This window comes from Erpetoichthys calabaricus, chromosome 12 (assembly GCF_900747795.2).
Source record: "Erpetoichthys calabaricus chromosome 12, fErpCal1.3, whole genome shotgun sequence".
NCBI lineage: Eukaryota > Metazoa > Chordata > Cladistia > Polypteriformes > Polypteridae > Erpetoichthys > Erpetoichthys calabaricus.
In genome coordinates, this window is record NC_041405.2 from 137,476,295 (window position 1) to 137,495,946 (window position 19,652).

Sequence of the window (19,652 nt, forward strand, 5' to 3'; positions counted from 1 at the left end):
GACCCACAAAGCCTCAGGTCTCTGACATTGACTCATAGAAATAATCATTGTATATATAACATAAGGGCAGTTTTAGATATTAAATTGTGACATTGTTTCATGGAAATAGCATAGCATTGTAGTAGCCAGCTAATTACCCCATAGATGGGTGGAGCCGGATGTCTGATTGACAGAGATCTGTCACACAAATACACAGAGTGCTGCTTATTCCACGTCTTGCGAAAGCTCACATTGCATTCTACAAGAATAGAAAAATTCAAGAATAAAGGCAGGTGCGTATTCATTACAGTGTATTTAACATGAGAGTACTTGATATTTGATATTATATTATAATCAAAAGATAGATACATTTGATTTTTTATTTATGCCTGGCGTCTTTACATGTACACATGCACAATGTTTTAGAGCTGAACAGTACATTTTGAAGACATTACACGTTCAGCCACGGGCCCTAGTTGACATCAAGGTGTCAAGGGGTCTGTCATTGGAGGTCAGAGTCAGAGCCTTCTTGCATTAGGCAGGAAGTGGGTGCAATAATGCAAATCATTAATCTGAGTCCATTCAGTCTCTAATCCTAAAATACTTGAACATGACCCACATTGATTTGGTCTCTTACCGTGTATGCAGGTGAGAGCTGAAATGGCTGTTGACATAATGCACTTCTGAGAAGGGTCAGGGAGGCTGCCTGTTACTATAAATTTGAGAACTGCTAGAGAATTCTAAGAGGACAGTTAGAGAGGATGATCCTGACCCTGAAAGTGAACCCGGAAATGGCCCTGGAAGTCATCCTTTGGTGGCATTTAAAGACTACTTCCAATCAGACCTGCAGTGAATGTGGAGCTAAGGGATGAGTTTAAAATCTCATATGAAGAAAGAAAGAAAGAAAGAAAGAAAGAAAGAAAGAAAGAAAGAAAGAAAGAAAGAAAGAAAGAAAGAAAGAAAGAAAGAAAGAAAGAAAGAAAGAAAGAAGGAAAAGCAAGTATCTGGGAGAGACAGTGAGTGAAAAAGATTGGAAGTTGAGAGAAAGACGTGATTTCCTGTAAAGAGATGTGGTAGGGGGCGGCACGGTGGCGCAGTGGGTAGCGCTGCTGCCTCGCAGTTAGGAGACCTGGGTTCGCCTCCCGGGTCCTCCCTGAGTGGAGTTTGCATGTTCTCCCCGTGTCTGCATGGGTTTCCTCCGGGTGCTCCGGTTTCCTCCCACAGTCCAAAGACATGCAGGTTAGGTGGATTGGTGATTCTAAATTGTCCCTAGTGTGTGTTTGGTGTGTGTGTGTGTGTGTGTGTGTGTGCATGTGCGCCCTGCGGTGGGCTGGCACCCTGCCTGGGGTTTGTTTCCTGCCTTGCGCCCTGTGTTCACTGGGATTGTCTCCAGCAGACCCCCGTGACCTTGTAGTTAGGATATAGCGGGTTGGATAATGGATGGATGGATGGAGATGTGGTAGGACAATAGGGACTTCAACCTTTGTTTTCTTCAGCCATTTATTTTGTACTTTGCAACTCTTTGGGTTTATCCCCTTTCTTTTTTTATCTTTTTCTTTAATTTTTGTTAGGAAAATATATTAGGCATGGTATTAAACTGGAGTATAAGAAATAAAGCCACATGGAGAGTATACACAATCCATACAAACAGTACCCTGTCCCTTAGAAACCAGTCCCGTAGAGTTGTCCACTAGAGTCCGCTTAGAGCTCACCACTATGCCACATTACAGGCCTCCTAAAGTGTAAATTGCTTGTATATCTCATATTTGCTGAGCCATTCTGCCTTGTGTTTTGAATTAAACATGGAGAAACATAAGAAAGATGAATCCAACAACCTCAATTTAATGTGTATAGCATCTTTATAATACCACAGAGGCCATAAAAATTCGATCATCTTGTATTACTTTTGGGGGCTCTAGTTATGCGCCTCTATATTACAGCTAACATGAACTGAACATGGCTAGAGGCAGAAAAGTGATTTTTATAAGCAAAGCTTATGAGCAACTGCAGCACCCGCTCATCTCCCAGCTATAGTGAAATTGGCAGCACTTTCAAGGCCTACCAGGTTTATAAGGATACCCAGCACTGCATGTCCATTCAATCAAATTACTGTGCACATGGACATAAACACCAAATAGACAGAATGTGAATAAGATTAGCACAATGGACGCACAGAAAGACAAAACAATTTAATCATTTCATATATATACAGTATATATATATTATATATATATGCACACACATATATATATATATAATATGTATATATAATGCTGTATGTATATATAATATGTATGTGTGTGTGTAATCATTATATCCTTTATATATGATGCTCCATTTCTTCTAGGAATATATATATATATAGAGAGAGAGAGACAGAGAGAGAGATAGATAGATAGATAGATAGATAGATAGATAGATAGATAATAATAATTATAATAATAATAATAATAATAATTCATTACATTTATATATATAGATTTACATTTCTGCTTGAGAAGTCAGTAAGCTTGAATGTTAAAAATTACAATTTTCATTTTATTCAAACATATTAATATGATGATGATATATATGTGCTAAAGTCTTTAATGTGCTAGATATTACTATTAAACATATTGTATCCTCCCTAAGTTTCCACGTAGTCAGGTTTTGGGACACAAAGCCAAGGCCATAGGCCCAGAGGACTTACATGGCAAAATAAAAGGGTAGTTCCTTCAGATGCCCAAATTACTTCCAGATGGAAAATGTTGGGCTCTGCTGACCATTTAGAAAAATCAAGTGTCCTTTATGCTGCCTTGTAGACCTGGCTTTTAAAGGGCATATAAGGTCTCAGGGGTGCAGTTGTCTTGGTGGCCACCAGAGGGCACTCTGACTCATAGATTAAAATCCTGTTTAGGATGGCCTAGTGGGACATGAGGTTTTCTCTGAATCCAAAATTGATTTTGGGGCATGGCCTGTAGAAATAATCCCAGAGAAGTGGTAGAGATGAATTGAGGCCACTGGAAAGTGGAGAAGATTTCTAAATACTGGGAGTGAGATGGCAGATGAAACAGGAGAGTCCTTACTATCACTTTCAGAGATTTTAAAAGGGGGAAGCCAATCCACTAGTAATTTAGGGCAAAAGCCTGTTTAGGATGGTCTAACAGGTTGGTTAGGTAGTATTGTTTCATCTGGTTACCTTTATTACTTTCAGTTCAGTTCAGTTATTATAATATATGCATATGTTTATTTATTGGGCTTCTGTAAAAAGTCAAATTTCCCCATGGGGATAAATTAAGTTCTTTCTTTCTTTCTTTCTTTCTTTCTTTCTTTCTTTCTTTCTTTCTTTCTTTCTTTCTAAAGTTAGTTGTGCTTTAAGAAGACATACACATTTTTAAGGTAAAGTTCTGCATTTCTTTGGCACTACTTTATGTGAAGAGAAACACTGGGCGTGTACTCCTATATATAAATATACACACATATAGCATATATTATGCACTTTGCAAAAGATAGTATGGTGGCACAATGGTTATTACTGCTGCACTGTAACTAGAGGCTTCACTGTCTGTCCAGATCCCGATCCTTGTGACAGCTTGCACATTCCGCCAATGTAAGTGTGGCCTGCAAAAGGGTGTGTGTGTGTGTGTGTATGTGTGTGTGTGTGATCATTGTGTCAGATTGCCCAAAAAATAATATTGATTTTGTTTATAGTGTATTTAGTGACGGCGGCACGGTGGCGCAGTGGGTAGCGCTGCTGCCTCGCAGTTGGGACACCTGGGGACCTGGGTTCGATTCCCAGGTCCTCCCTACGTGGAGTTTGCATGTTGTCTGCGTGGGTTTCCTCCGGGCGCTCCGGTTTCCTCCCACAGTCCAAAGACATGCAGGTTAGGTGGATTGGCGATTCTAAATTGGCCCTAGTGTGTGCTTGGTGTGTGGGTGTGTTTGTGTGTGTCCTGCTGTGGGTTGGCACCCTGCCCGGGATTGGTTCCTGCCTTGTGCCCTGTATTGGCTGGGATTGGCTCCAGCAGACCCCCGTGACCCTGTGTTCGGATTCAGCGGGTTGGAAAATGGATGGATGGATGGATGTATTTAGTGACAGATATTATTATAATGTGTTCTGTTAATATACTGTGATGGGAGCAGAATGGTGTGCCAGCCATCTATATGTATACACTATTTACACTCATGGAGAAAATTATTAAACATCTATACACCTGCTTATCTATTCAATTATCTAATCAGCTTATCATGTATTAGCAAGGGGAGAAAATGTGATCTCAGTATTTTTGACTGTGGCATGATTGTTGGTACCAGAGGGGCTGATTTGAGTATTTCTATAGCTGTTGATCTTCTGGGATTTTCACACACAACAGTACTCCAGACTCAGAATGATGCAAAAAAAAAAAAAAAACATCTGGTGAGCAGCTGTTCTGGGGATAGAAATACCTTGATGATAAGAGAGGTCAGAAATAAATGGCCAGACTGGTTTGAGCAGAAATAAAGGCTACGTAACTGACTGAGATAGCCACTCTGTACAGCTGTGGTATCTAGAAAAGCGTCTCGAGAATGTGCAAAAGTCAAACCTTGAGGCTGGTGGGCTGTAACAACAGCAAATTACGTTGGACTCCACTACTGTCAGTCAGGAAAAGAACACTGCGGTTGCTCTACGTGCAGGCTTACCGAAACCCGACAGCTGAAGACTGGAAAAATGTCACCTGGTCTGATGAGTCTCAATTTCTGCTGAGGCACAACAGATGGTGGGGTCAGACTTTGACACAAACAGCAGGAATCCATGCACCCAGCTTCCCTTGTGTCAACAGTGCAGGTTGGTGATAGTGGTGTAATGGTGTGAGGAATGTTTTCATGGCACACTTTGGGGCTGTTCACGCCGACCAATCATTGCTTGAGTGCCATGGCCTATTTGAGTATTGTTGCTGACCAAGTGCATCCCTTTTTGGCCATAACTTATCCATCTTCTAACGGCCACTTCAGTGTTCTAATGCACAATATCACAAAGTAGAAGTTGCTTCAAACTGGTTTCATGAACATGACAATGAGTTCAGTGTTTTTCAATGACCTTCCCGGTCACCAGAATCCAACAGAACACCTTTGAGATGGACTAGAACAGGATATTCAGGGCACAAACATGCAGCTGTGAAATCTGCAGAAACTGCTTGATGAAGTCATGTCAATATGGACACGAATCTCAAAGCAATGTTTCCAGCATTTTGTTAAATCCATGATAAGAAGAATTGAGGCTATTTTGAGAGCAAGAGGGGGTTCTGCCTTGTATTAGTATACAGTAGTGTCCTTAATAATTTGTTCAATGAGTGTATACAAGATATATATTATATACTAGCCGTCCGCCCGTGTAGTAGTGAAACAGGACAGTGAGGACGGCCCTGCCTGGCTCTCCACTCCTGACGTCACGCTTCCCCTCCCCTCGGCCCGCAGCCTCAGTCTCGGATTAGCATGAATATATCGCTCCTGCAAGAGAACTATGATTCTAAGCGTAACAAGAAAAGTCCCAATCAACTGGAATGTTCAAACAAATTCTGGAAAAAGACTCGATCTAAATCCATTAAGTAGATCTCTCGTTCGCTAGCTAAGCAGATGTAAGATACGTCCTGAGACCGGTGAGTGAGGAGGGTCCCGCCCCTCTGTATCTCTCTCAGATTCAGACAAATAAATCGGTACCACAAGCGAACTATGATACTTAGCGTGATGACAGAAGTCGCAAAATCAACCAGAACATTCAAGCAAATTCTAGAAAAAAAAAACAATCTAAATCTGTTAAGTAGTTCTCTCGTTCTCTAGCTAAGTGGATGTAAGATACGCCCCAAGGCTGGTGCAAGAGTGTGGAGGGTCTCGCCCCGTTGCGTCTCTCTCAGATTCACGCAAATAAATTGGTACCACAAGCAAACTATTATACTTAGCGTGATGAGAGAGGTCGCAAAATCAGCCAGAATATTTAAACAAATTATAGAAAATAACCCGATCTAAATCCGTTAAGTAGTTCTCTCGTGAAAAGCAAACAGACAGAGAGACGTTGGATTTTATATACATAGAGATGTAAAAGATATTGTATTTTCTAAACAAAAGTGAGAGATAATCACCAGGAAAACATGAAGTATGAAACAAGCAAGTAGAAAACAATCCATAGCTGTGCACCGTGTTGGTTTCTGACTTGAGTCCTCTGTCCTTTTGTTCACCATCTTAAACTATTTCATCCCATGCACCAAAATCTCTCTGGCTCACGTTCTTCCTCTCTCTTGGTAATTTCTGGCTCCAGTACCTTGCTACTTTTGATTCTTTGCCTCAACTTTTCAGGGCTATACGTCTGTCTGTGTACGTAATGATTAGCACATGCAAGTAAGAACTTCACTATACTCTGTACATGTGACAGTAATGACAAAATGACAATGTCCAGAATCATATCCACAATCATGAATGAATTTGAAGGCCCTGAGACAAACGTAGCAGAGTTTCCCCTCTGGCAGCTCATACATTCCAGCTTCTCTGAGCCTTAATTCCTTCTTACAGGACTACGTGATAATGCTGGCTTTCCTCCTGTCTGTCTGTCTGTCTTAGGGATCCTTGAAGCAGGAAGCCCTTTCCGCTACCTTTTTGCCTGATTGGAAATCTCCTGTCCTTCTTTCATGGCCCATGTTTTTTTATTCACTTAAGTGCCTAGGAAGTGAGCGCTGCATTTGTAGCACTCCCCTAGTGGCTCGGCCTATAAAGAACAAAGTTGTCGATTCAGTCTCCTCCACTGACTCATTCTGTGACCCATAGTGAGTCACTTCGGCTGTATGTGCTCACACTGCAGAAATAAGGAAAAAAATACACTTCAGCAGTGATTTATAAGCCACTTTGAATGGAAATGTCAACTGAATAAATAAATTTAAATGTCTTTAGGGTCACAAAGTGGACAGAGTTGTCCTAGATGAAAAGCAAGTTCACCACAGACTACACAAAAATCTTTTTTTTATTTGAGCATCTGAGATAATTAAGAATCTGCAACCAAACTAGCAGCACTTGAAGAGCGAATGGCTCAGATACTCTTAGTCTTCTTTCAGCCATTTTTCAATGGAGACTGTATCACAGAATAGGATTAGGCAGGCAGTGCGGCCTAGTGGTTAAGGCTTTGAACTATGAACCCCGAGGTTGTGGGTTCAAATCGAACTCCTAAGCAAGTCACATCACCAGCCAATAAAAGAATTGTAACCAAAAATATTTCAGATGTCGTACTCTAAGTCACCTTGGATGAAGGTGTCAGCCTAATAATAATAATTAAATAGGACAGAAAGTCACTACTATAAGTTCATAGGATGGCAGTAGAATTAAAGGTGAGAATTGTCAAAACACACCCTTGAAAATAGTGCAATTTTTGTTTAAAATGATCTCAGTGGCCCGAGGTATTTTTTTGGAAATTTGCTCTGTAGTTTCTTTAGACCATGGAAGGAAATATCAAAGTTTAGGGAGGGCAAGCATATGAACACAGGGGGCCACTATGGAGGAGATCTAAGCAGTGAAAGGCAGCAGCTTTAAGTAGCACACTGACAGGGAACCCTGCTAGAATGAGTACCACCTCATAAAACAAAATGTCTTTAACCACCAGCTGTTGTGGCCATCACTATGAGAAAGTCAAATTTAGCACCCCTTTCACAGTCAGCATTAAATCACATTTTCTCTCTATTATATAAAAAAAATCATCGAGACGAGATTTTGGGCATGAGATTTTTTCAAGTCCCGCCCTCCTCTCAACCATATTCAACCACACACTCGGTCCTCTCACCTCTCATTCGTGTGAATGCTTTTGTCAGACACACTTCCTGCTCTCTCAGCTCTTATAAATGTTAACGTTTTCCTCACTTTAAGGTCCCAATTAAAGAAGAGGTATTATGTCCAAATCTTATTGAAGAATTTCATCACGAAGGGTTATCAACAGTAAAAATGAGTACACGGGCGATCCTAGCACCGAGAAGCAATGAAGTCAAATGAATGCGTATCAATAGACTCTGCTGAAACAGTTGGTGGTGAAGATGAAAACATCAACTTACAATATCACAAAGGATATCTACAACCGTTAACACCTTCCGGTCTTCCACTGCCCGAATTACTGTAGAAAGAAGGATGTATCCAAGAAAGGTAATGTAGAACATCTTCAGGGGATAACATCAGACACCAAACGAGATCTTGATATGCCATTCATATTAATATTAAAACATTAACCGTTTCCCATTAGAATAGCTTTTGCAAAGACAATTAACAAATCTCAGAGGCAAACATTTGAAAAAGTCATTTTATTTAATAGAGAGAAAGAAACGAAATTCACTCACGGGCAGTTACATGTTGCATTGTCACGATGAAAGTCCAAATACAGAATCACAATTCAATGTGATATTGATGGAAATTTAATTTATAAAATTGTTTTTACTGAAGTCTTACAGTAAAAGTGTAAGTATAAAAAGTATTTGCGTGTTAATTTCAAACCTGAACAGAACAAAATGGCATAACACAACGAAAAACTCTAACGCAACATTAAATATAACTTACTTTCAAATTATTACGTTTTGCTATTTTTTAAGATGGTTAATTACTCGCTGTAATGTAAAATAGTTAGTTCTATTATGCATATGTAACAATTATCATGAAAATAAAAATCTGTGTAAATTGTACATCTGCATCCCCATACGTGAGCGGGTGAACCGCAAAGAGGCTAGCGTGTAGCGCCGGCCCGGGGGTTGTCAAGTGGGGCGAGCAGGGGGCAAAGTTCTTTTTTTAAATTGGTGATATGGCCTCCCTAACTCTTTACTATTATTTTTTACTATTTGGTTGACACCTTTATCCAAGGCAACTTGCAATATTTGAGGAATGCAATAGGATCCAACTCTTTTTTCGAGCTGGAGCACAGGCAGGTGAAGTGATTTGCTCATGGTCACATCGTGTCAGTAGTGAGATCTGAACCCATAACCTCAGTGTTTGAAGTCCAAAGCCTTAACCACTATGCCACATGTTATCAATCAGAAGCTAAACTGGGAGGGAAGGACATTATAGGAACACTAGAAAAGAATGGTTTAGGTGAGAAAACTCAGAGACTCAAGTTCTTTTGATTCATCTCAGCTGACGTGTGACTCCTAAATACTTTGTACACACTTTGAACGTCATCTTCTCCACGCTTAGCCAGTTCCTTGTACTCAAGTGCTTATTAGTCCCCAAACTGTTTGTCAAAAAGCATACATGTTGCCTATCTTTTGTATTTCCTCCATGCCATGAAACTCACCTGACACCGGTGTCATTGCTGCTGGTGGTAGTCCATTAAGATTTAATGCCCCCATCTGATGAATCTGTGCTGTGGGGAATGCCACACTGGGTGTGAGATATCCGCCATGTGTTGCAGCCATGAGAGCCGCCTGTTGCTGCATTAGCTGGAGAGCAGAAAAAAAAAGAATAAACAAAAATGGGTTAAGTTAACTTTTGGAATGAAGTTGCATTCTGCTTAACATTTGACATTTCCTAAATAAAGGCAGGACAGAAGAGTCAGATTTGAAAAGATTAACCTGTACCTTTGGTGCAGGGAAATAAAAAAAAAAAAAAATTGTTCTGAAAATTATTGGTGAGGTGAGTCAGTCTGAAAGCTTCCCAAGTCAGGGTATGACATCCCATCTGGAAACGTCTTGCAAGATGTTCTACCCAACTAGATTTGAGTAAAAGGTGCAACTCTGCGAACAGTGCCATTCGGGTTTATAGAAAGGACAACTCTGATTTACCCCCGCCTTTTTATTTCTTCAATGTTAAGAGGGGTAAATCAAAGACAAAGAGAAGAACATGAAAAGAAACACTGCAGTCCTGTAGCACTATAACACAGAGCCAGCAGATTTGCATATAGTCCCAGTTTGGGAAGCCAATTATTTCCCCTGAATGGTGCTGTCAGGTACCCTGAAAGCACCTGTCCCGGCACAAAACGGAAGCCGCTGGCACCTCATCCATTAGCTGTGGGCTGTGCCGCACTATCTATTAACTCCCTTTGTCATTTGCATAATTTTATCAACGTGACAAATGGGGATCATCCATTTTGCACCGAACAAGATAAATTGGGCTTTTAAAGGGAGAGAGAGAGAGAAAGAGAGAGGAGACAGAGAGAGAGAGAACGAAAGAACAACAGCAGAAAGGAAGCAAAATTCAAGCAGCCACACAACCTGACTTGAGTTTAGTGTCCCCAAGGACATGCTGCCTGCTGAGTGCCCTGTCCATGTCTTTGGGGGAAGCAGTGCCACAGTAGAGCATATCTGCAGCCAGTTAACTTTATGAAACGCTGCTCTGAGTGGACATATTTGTGATGCAGCAGATGCAGATTTCAATGATTAGATGCCGTCTCCATGCCTTCCTCCTTATGGAGCACAGTGTGCTTCCCTGTGTCTGTGCACGTGAATTCATTTAGGAAGAAATACTCCTGAAGCGGGCTGATGCAAAATTATTCATGTGAAGCACATTCTTTTTACCATCAGGACTTACTGAACATGACATTTCTTCCTTACAAAGGAATATTAAATATGCAATTAAATATGAAGACGTACAAGGAAACTGCAGTACATAAAGAAAAGTTACATCTAAAAATGCATGTGTGGGATATGACTCTATCTATCTATCTATCTATCTATCTATCTATCTATCTATCTATCTATCTATCTATCTATCTATCTATCTATCTATCATATAGTGCCTTTCATATCTATCTATCTATCTATCATATAGCGCCTTTCATATCTATCTATCTATCTATCTATCTATCTATCTATCTATCATATAGTGCCTTTCATATCTATCTATCTATCTATCATACAGTGCCTTTCTTATCTATCTATCTATCTATCTATCTATCTATCTATCTATCTATCTATCTATCTATCTATCTATCTATCTATCTATCTATCATATAGTTCCTTTCACATCTATCTATCTATCTATCTATCTATCTATCTATCTATCTATCTATCTATCTATCTATCTATCTATCTATCTATCATATAGTGCCTTTCATATCTATCTATCTATCTATCTATCTATCTATCTATCTATCTATCTATCTATCTATCTATCTATCTATCTATCTATCTATCTATCATATAGTGCCTTTCATATCTATCTATCTATCTATCATATAGTGCCTTTCTTATCTATCTATCTATCTATCTATCTATCTATCTATCTATCTATCTATCTATCTATCTATCTATCTATCTATCTATCATATAGTGCCTTTCATATCTATCTATCTATCTATCTATCTATCTATCTATCTATCTATCTATCTATCTATCTATCTATCATATAGTGCCTTTCATATCTATCTATCTATCTATCTATCATATAGCGCCTTTCATATCTATCTATCTATCTATCTATCTATCTATCTATCTATCTATCTATCTATCATATAGTGCCTTTCATATCTATCTATCTATCTATCTATCTATCTATCTATCTATCTATCTATCTATCTATCTATCATATAGTGCCTTTCTTATCTATCTATCTATCTATCTATCTATCTATCTATCTATCTATCTATCTATCTATCTATCTATCTATCTATCTATCTATCTATCTATCTATCATATAGTTCCTTTCACATCTATCTATCTATCTATTGTGGCGGATGGCCGGGGCCCATGCACCTGGAGCACTTCCGGGTGGGCTATAAAAGTGGCCAGCAACCAACACTCAGGGGCCAGAGTCAGGAGGAGGATGAGGACGAAGCTAGATGGGAGGTGTGGTGGTGCCAGAAGGGAGTCTATCTATCTCTTATATAGTGCCTTTCATCTATTTATTATATAATGCCTTTCATCTATCTATTATAAAGTGCCTTTTATCTATCTATCTATCTATCTATCTATCTATCTATCTATCTATCTATCTATCTATCTATCTATCTATCTATCTATCTATCTATCTATCTATCTATCTATCTATCTATCTATCTATCTATCTATCTATCTATCTATCTATGTTTACTACAAAGCACTACAAGAACTTGTCACACATTTGACATACTGCATATCCATCCATTACCCCTTCTCTCCCACTGTTCAGAGTCATGGGGAACTGGAGCCTGCCCTATTAGTGTTGGGAACAAGGTGGGAAGCAGCAAGGTGGGAACAGTCACACACACACCCACATTCATTCTTACTGGGACAATTTAAAGTCTCTATTTAACCTGACATGCGTGTCTTCTGATGTAGGAGGAAACCCGATGTAGAGTAACAAAGCAAGCTCCACAGTGCTAGTGACTGGGTCAGGATTTGAGTTGATGTCTCTGGATTTGTGAAGCAGTAGTGCCAATTGCCATGCCTCAGTCCTTCCACTTTACTACTTTTAATTTAAGATTTTCTAAAACTTCTTGTATTCCCCCAATAATACTCCCACCATAATGTTCACTTTCTTCTGCATCTCAAAGTGTGTTTGTTTTTCAGCTCAGTAACAAGTCCAGTTTACCTTTGTGATCCAGTAGGTGCCATCTGTGCACATTCCTCATATTTATTCCTTGTTTCAGTATCCAGCCTCTCTGCATATTAATTTGATCCCAATGGGATTAAAAAGTTTTCTATTTATAGTGATTTTTGAATGTAAAGGACAAAGAACATATTCAGCTGCTTTGCCTCACAAGGCGGATGAAAGTGGACGTTAGGAGATGGGGGTTCCATCAAAGAGAAGAACAGTTGGTGCGTTCTTAGATTTTATAACACTAGATAGATTTTCTGTGATAAAGGATTTAAAAGTGAACAATCCAGGCAAAAATACAAAACGCAGTTTGATAAAAACAGTTGAAATAATTACACGATAAAGCCTCCATGATAGTGGAAAAGTGAGAACCAGCCCACCATAAGTGGGGCATGTGGACAAACTCTCAGCCAAGTTCCTGGCAGCTGGTCACTTGTTCTTTCAGGCTCCTGGATATATTGTATACACAGGCTTTTTTTTTTGGTCTTCAGAGATATTTTCCATGTTGAGTTATGAGAGCATAACTCAATAAAACCAACGACCCTATGCGCACTGCGGCATTTTAATGATTTATTTAACAAACGCACAAAGTGAGTTAACAAACTCACTTCTTGGTGCGCCTTGGGATCCTGCATATCATAGATTTAGAGGCCTGAGATGTCAGGACCAAATGTAAAAGGGTTGGATTGGTTAATAAAGAACCAAGGTACAACTTTTATGGAAAAAAGGCAAATAAAAACATGAAATAAGACAATAACAGCATGATTATTCATACAACATCTATAATTCTTTATGAAGAAGCATATAGCACGGCTTGCAATACACATCACAAATCAGTTTTGGGAGTCTGTTGGCACAGATAGACACCATAATGCCATCATGGTGCGTCTCCTTAAAGTACACACCTCAGGTTAAAGTGAATGGCAGGGCAACAATAACTTGTCAGAATGGCCCAAACTGAACATCTTCGGTTAATTGTAGTTAACTGTAATCAACTTGTACTGTTTAAAATTAAATCTGTTGTGCCACAGGTAAAGCTGCAGCTTCTCATCTTCTTGATGTCAGCTTGGCTTTCAGCAGGGGTTTGTTTCTATGTAGAGTTTGCATGTTCTCACAACTGCAATAAGAGTATAAGTTTAATATGTCACTGTACTCTGTACAAATATATTTTATAAATCTGCCTTTTTCTACTCACATGCATAGTTGACACAGAGGCAGATTTAGCACAGGGGTTCACCATATAGAACTGCTAGGCAAGCATTATAATGTAAAACAAGACAGATAGAGACAACTGGGAAACGGGCAGTCAGACTGAGACTGTATCCTCTTTAGCCTTGTTTGGAATTGCATGAGTCACCTAAGTGGGGACCTGCACATGAAGAAAGAGTATATAGCCTTGGAACATTGCCCGGCACGGGTGGATGGGAGATACCATCATCCGATCCTGAATATCCTTCCAACGCAGCGGCGAAAATGACAGACTCTACACATTGGGCCTCCACTCCCGAACTGGGTTCTTGCCATTGGCATCCTTCGTCTGTTATGCAGTACAAGCCATCATTAAACAAAGCTAAGTTATTTCTCCTATGTGATTTCTTACCGCCGTATCACTAAGGGAGGGACATTGCCTTTTTATATTATATCTATATAGTTCCAGGTTATGTAATATGCCGCAATTACAAAAGGACTCATTCCCAGGGAGCTAACGTCCCCAGCCAGATACACCAACTACAAACAGATCTCCAAGTGTAGGTTATTGACCAAAAATAGGCAGCAAGTTTCACTTGAGAAGGTGCATGTCATGTTAAGCAAAGACACCATCACAACCCAACACCTAGAAAATGAGGCTGTTCATTAAATGAATGTTGAGAACATCGGTGCTGAGGGTGAGACTGCCCAGTCTTCATCACCAGGCTGTACTCCGCTTGCAGTGTTCAGACGCAGTCTCCACCAAGCTGGGACTAGGAGTTATCATTTTAGTTCATGGATGTAAGGAGACCAGACATTGGCTGAGTGGTGACAGTTCACCACCATGCAAATATGTGAACTGAGGTGCTTCGTGGCATAATTTCACAGCAATACATTTGGCGCAGAGGATGGGATTTGCACTGTGGATGGATGGCAGTGTGTGGCAGAAAAGGTGGGGTCTGCGAGTGAAAGAAAGTTCAGCTAACGTTAAATGCTGCGCTCGCAGTGTTCATAACTGATATCTGTGTGGCGGAGACTATAATGTCTCCTATTACCTCACACTGTAAGGAGATCTCTTCTGAGCGAGACTTTGTGGAGTCGCAGGCTAACCACCAGCAGTTCACCACAGTGCAAATCCACAAACTGAGATGCTTTTCTTGTTATGTTAGTCCACAGCAATACAATTTGATTGACCAATCAGGTCAGAATGTGGCAATGTGTAGGTGTGTGCATCCCACCACAGACAGGTGAGCCTCCCAGTGTTTCTTCCTGCCTTGTTCACACAGATACTAAATTAGGCTCTGGTTCTGGACAATTTGGAAGTTGGATGCATGGATGGGTGCTTTGATTGGCCCATCATAATTAAGTCAGTGTTTATGTATGAGAGTGCCAAGCAATAAGCTGACAATCCATTTAAGAGTTGCTTTCTGCCTTGTACCCACTGTTGCCTAGATGGGTTCAGGCTCCACAAGACCCATCTAATGGAAACAGTGATTCTGAAAAATGGGTGAGGAATGATTTGGTTCACCAAGTATGTTATGTGTGAGCCAAAGTTTCCCCTCTTTTTTCTGTTTAAAGTCAATTTTGTTCATTTTTTATTATTTGATTACCAGTAACGACACACTGCACAAATACACTTGACTTGAGCATTCCTAGTTTTCATCCTCTTTCTCTGTACGTTTATCATTCGTTTGCTCAGAGGTTGATGCGCTTGATGCTTCCTGAGCAGCTCTTCTGTTCTCCACCCTAGCGGCCCGCTTCTTCTCTTCTTTCGTCTGCATCTTTTTGCATTAAAACTGATTAAGGTTTCATTAATTTTTCACTTTAGCTGGCACTTAAGTCTTCAATTTGCCTCAAGAATGATTTAAGATATGAAGAGGTAGGGGAAGTGATGGCGAAGATGGTAGGGATGAGAACGCCACTCGTACGCATGCAGGCTGCCCACTGCCAAGAGTTGATTCTACAATAAAATAAAATGAAGAGTAACCTTGCAGGTCAATCATCACCCCGAAAGCAGAGAGTAGACGTCACGTAGTATATGAGTACCAAATTTCATGTCAATAGTTCAAACGGTTTTCGAGCTGCAGGTGATTTAAAATCCTGGACAGACAAACGGACAGCCACGGTAGCGTATTATATAAGAAGATTATTTGTTCTTATTTGTCTAATTGTGCACTTTTTGTTAGTTTTGTTTATTCTGCAGTTTCTATGTGCTTAAATGTATTCTCCTATATTCTTTGCACTTTGCAGGTGGACCCCCTCACCTCCCACCCCCCAATACTTCACCGCAGGTATCTGACTTGCCCTTAAATGAGTTCCTTGCACTGTATTACAATGTACTGGTGTGGAGTGGAATCTGCTTGTAAGCATTGCTTTGTTTCTCTGGATTTATTGGATTCTTCGACTCTTTTGCACTGAGTTAAGTGTAAGGATTTGGATTCAGTACTGGGACTCTGTTATTATTTCAGATTGTCATGTAAGCAACTTCTTTTTCCTCTTTATTGGCATTTTTTGTATTTTTAGGCCTTCAGAAAATAAAAGCCTTATTTTTTTAAAGAACGTTGTGTGGGATTATCTGTAAACCAGAGTTTTTTTATGGTTTTCTCTCTCCAATAAGATATTCTTCTTCTGGATATACTGTATCTTGAAACATTTAAGTATATTTTTGAGGTGTAAACGCCTTTAAGACCTGTCTAGGCCTAAGCAGGCCAGTGGAGCTGAGGTTCATGTCATTAGGGAGAGGCCTATTCCAGGCAGTCAAGGAGGCTTAGTGTTATGATTATAGCAGCACCCAAATGGCAAAAAGGCAAGGCCTTCAAAAAGACCCCAAAAAACAGCCAAGAATCCTAAATGACCAGCCCCAAAATAGGTCTCATCCCAGTGGAACGTGACCCTATGAAACTGAGAAGCTTCAGGCATGTCTAGGCCTCAAAATGGAGAACTGGCTTTTAAAGTTAAAAATATCCCAAACTATGCATCTGACAAGAGGGAGAACCGTGAAACTCTGGCTTGTATAAAGACCGGCCCGCACCAGAACTTTTATAAAAGGAGGATTTATTAAAAAAAAGGGCAAAAATAACAAAATGCACGAAAATATCAAACAACAAGACAAAAAGGATTTCCACAGTAACAGGAACAAGGAACATCAGAGGGCATACCGTATATACTCGCGTATAAGTCGGGTCTTGAAACCCAAAAAATCGATCATAAAATCAGACATCCGTTCAAAAATACGACACTTAATTATTATTTTTTTTTTTTTTTACATCTTCTTGCCTCCTCCAATCTCGCATCAGTTTCTCAGATGCATCGAATTTTGTTGTAGCAGCGCAGTTACTAATTTCTTTCACCATTTCAATGACGTTTAATTTAAATCCAGTTTCATATTTTCTTCTGATCGAACGCTCCATCGTAGATAAGGGATGCTCTTACAATAAAGGTGTATGAGGGTGTGAGGCACAAAAAACACAAAACAGTGCAAACATCGCTTCAGAATAGTTCGGGTATTACCGTGTGGTCACGTAGGCACAATACATAGAAAAAAAGACCGTGTGCCCCGGGGTTACTCTCTCAGGCGGGTGTTAGCATATCATTATTTCTTGGACCAATAGTGTGAGTTTTCCGCATTCGACTTCTACGACCGACATTATAAAATAACAGAAATTATACGGTAAAAGAACTTAAACATGAGTATAAGTATATATTGTGAATTTCCCCTTGGGATTAATAAAGTATCTATCTATCTATCTATCTATCTATCTATCTATCTATCTATCTATCTATGGTAATTACACACATAGAAACTAAAATACAATTGGACAAATAATATAAATAAATCACATTATTAATATAAATGATAAGATCAAAAATAAACAAAAAAGACATAAAAAAAAGAAATTTATACATAACACCTGGCCTACTTGTGTAACCTTTTGCAAAAATTTCACCCTGTTTCACAGTAGTCGTGCCAGTTTAGGACACAGTAACTGCAGATGGACTGATGACCCATCCTAGCTGAAAGAGACACCAGCTTCTGTCTAATGGAGGTGAAGGGTCCAGACAATGGATGGTTACAGAAATAATTTGATTATCCTGGTTGTTCTGGTGGGGGTGGCACAGTGGCACAGTCGCTGCTGCCTCGCAGTTAGGAGACCCGGGTTCGCTTCCCAGTCCTCCCTGCATTTTGTTTGCATGTTCTCCCCAGGTCTGTGTAGGTTCCCTCAGGGTGCTCCGATTTCCTCTCACAGTCCAAAGACATGCAGGTTAGGTGCATTGGTGATTCTAAATTGTCCCTAGTGTGTGCTTGGTGTGTGTGCCCTGCGGTGGGCTGGCGCCCTGCCCGGGGTTTGTTTCCTGCCTTGCGCCATGTGTTGGCTGGGAATGGATCCAACAGACCCCCATGACCCTGTAGTTAGGATATAGCGAGTTGGATAATGGATGGATGGTTGCTCTGGTCTTTTGTAGTTGCACGAGTATGCCCTATAAAGAGCCGGCAGCCTGTCCAGATTTGCTTCTTGCCTTGTTCCCACTACAGGGATGTGCTCTGATGATTTTTCTGCTTAAAGGAAAAAAAAAAAACAGTCCTGAAATATCACATATTCATCTCTTGTGCAGAAGGTTTGCACTTGGCTGCCTTTGGCTTAGAAAAACAGTAGTTAGTGGTGATGCCTCTATCCTACGGGGGCCTAACGACAGTTTGTTACTCGTTGACTGTTTTTGTGTAACTTACATGTCCTCTCTGTCTTCATGCGGGTTTTCCATGGAGACTTTTGATGTTATTGTTATTTTAATGGTTAAATCTGTAATGCTCTGGTGTCAGTTAAGATGTTTTCGTGCATGAGTGTGCATTGAAATGGCAAGGCATTCCATCTGTTGTGTGTCAGCCATGGTAACCCCACCCCTGGATTGGGGTTTAAATGCCATTTTTACATTCATTTTGTTCATATTTTATGTTAACAGCATTGATTAGTGTCTTTATGTCAGGATGTATTCTTCTGAGGGTGGCCCACCAAGAGGCAGGGTCACCTGCTCATCACCTGGTGGAGGACAACCCACACTCTCTGGAGGTTTATTGCAAATGCGCTTGTGGTGTGATGAGTTCTCTGGTGTTTTTCCTGTGCTTTTGTGATTTTTCTGGATTTTTTGAACCTATGCTCTGTTTTTCAACTCAACTTGTGATTGAGACTTGTTTATCTTGGATTGCCTTTACCTTTTCAGGTGTCTCCTGCAACATATTCTAGGCTGTTCAGAGCATCACTGTTTAACAGAGCTTTTGAAAATAAACCTTTTATTTATAACTAGCTTTGTAAGCCCGTGTTGTAAAAAGCAAGGGCCTGCTGTCCTGTCCAGGGATTATTCCTGATGTGTCCTATGCCTCCCAGTGACCCTGCTCAGGATATAATGGGTTCACAAGATGAATGAAGGTATGTTCTTTCATTTGCCAATACAAGAGAAAAACTTTAAGAAATGGTTGAGTACCGTGAAGAATTGAAAATACAATGGCTAGAGACGGAACTGATTTAGCATGTGTATACCTGATTATCGACTACATTCATAACTTTTGTAAAGGACGGCATGCATGGGCAGGAGTCCCGGTCGGAATGGAGCAAGGTTACTTACTTGGATGGAAGACCAGCCTGTTGGAAGACACAGAAAGAATGGTAGGATGCTCCCTGCCTTAGCTAGGAGCTTGGCAGAATATGCCAGTTTGGAAATGGGTAAGCTGGCATCCCAGTAGGGATAAATTAAGAAATAATGGCCAGGAGGCCAGTGTGATAGGGGAAACAACCGTTCAGGGCTAAATGTTCCTATGACACATTTAGAAACAGCATTCCTGAGTGGCGCTACCAGAATGGACACGCACAAGGCATACTGGTAACTGCAGTCCCATGGGGGCAGCCTTGTTGGGTTCTCTAGGTGCTGCCAGAGGTTGCTGTAGGGATTTGTCATACCTGCCCTTGTGTTCTTCCGCTCGACCTGGAAGTGCTTCATAGGGCTATGCC

At 40.3% G+C, this 19,652-nt stretch overlaps 1 protein-coding gene across 8 annotated transcripts in view; it reads right to left on the bottom strand.

Moving 5' to 3' along the window:
- celf5a (cugbp, Elav-like family member 5a) overlaps positions 1 to 19,652 on the bottom strand; it is a 635,748-nt gene that overhangs the window by 41,039 nt on the left and 575,057 nt on the right. For all 8 annotated transcript variants that reach the window (XM_051935295.1, XM_028816369.2, XM_051935294.1 and 5 more), the window contains exon 7: positions 9,245 to 9,389. In XM_051935295.1, coding sequence (XP_051791255.1) covers positions 9,245 to 9,389 — 145 coding nt within the window. The remainder of the gene's footprint in view (positions 1 to 9,244; positions 9,390 to 19,652) is intronic.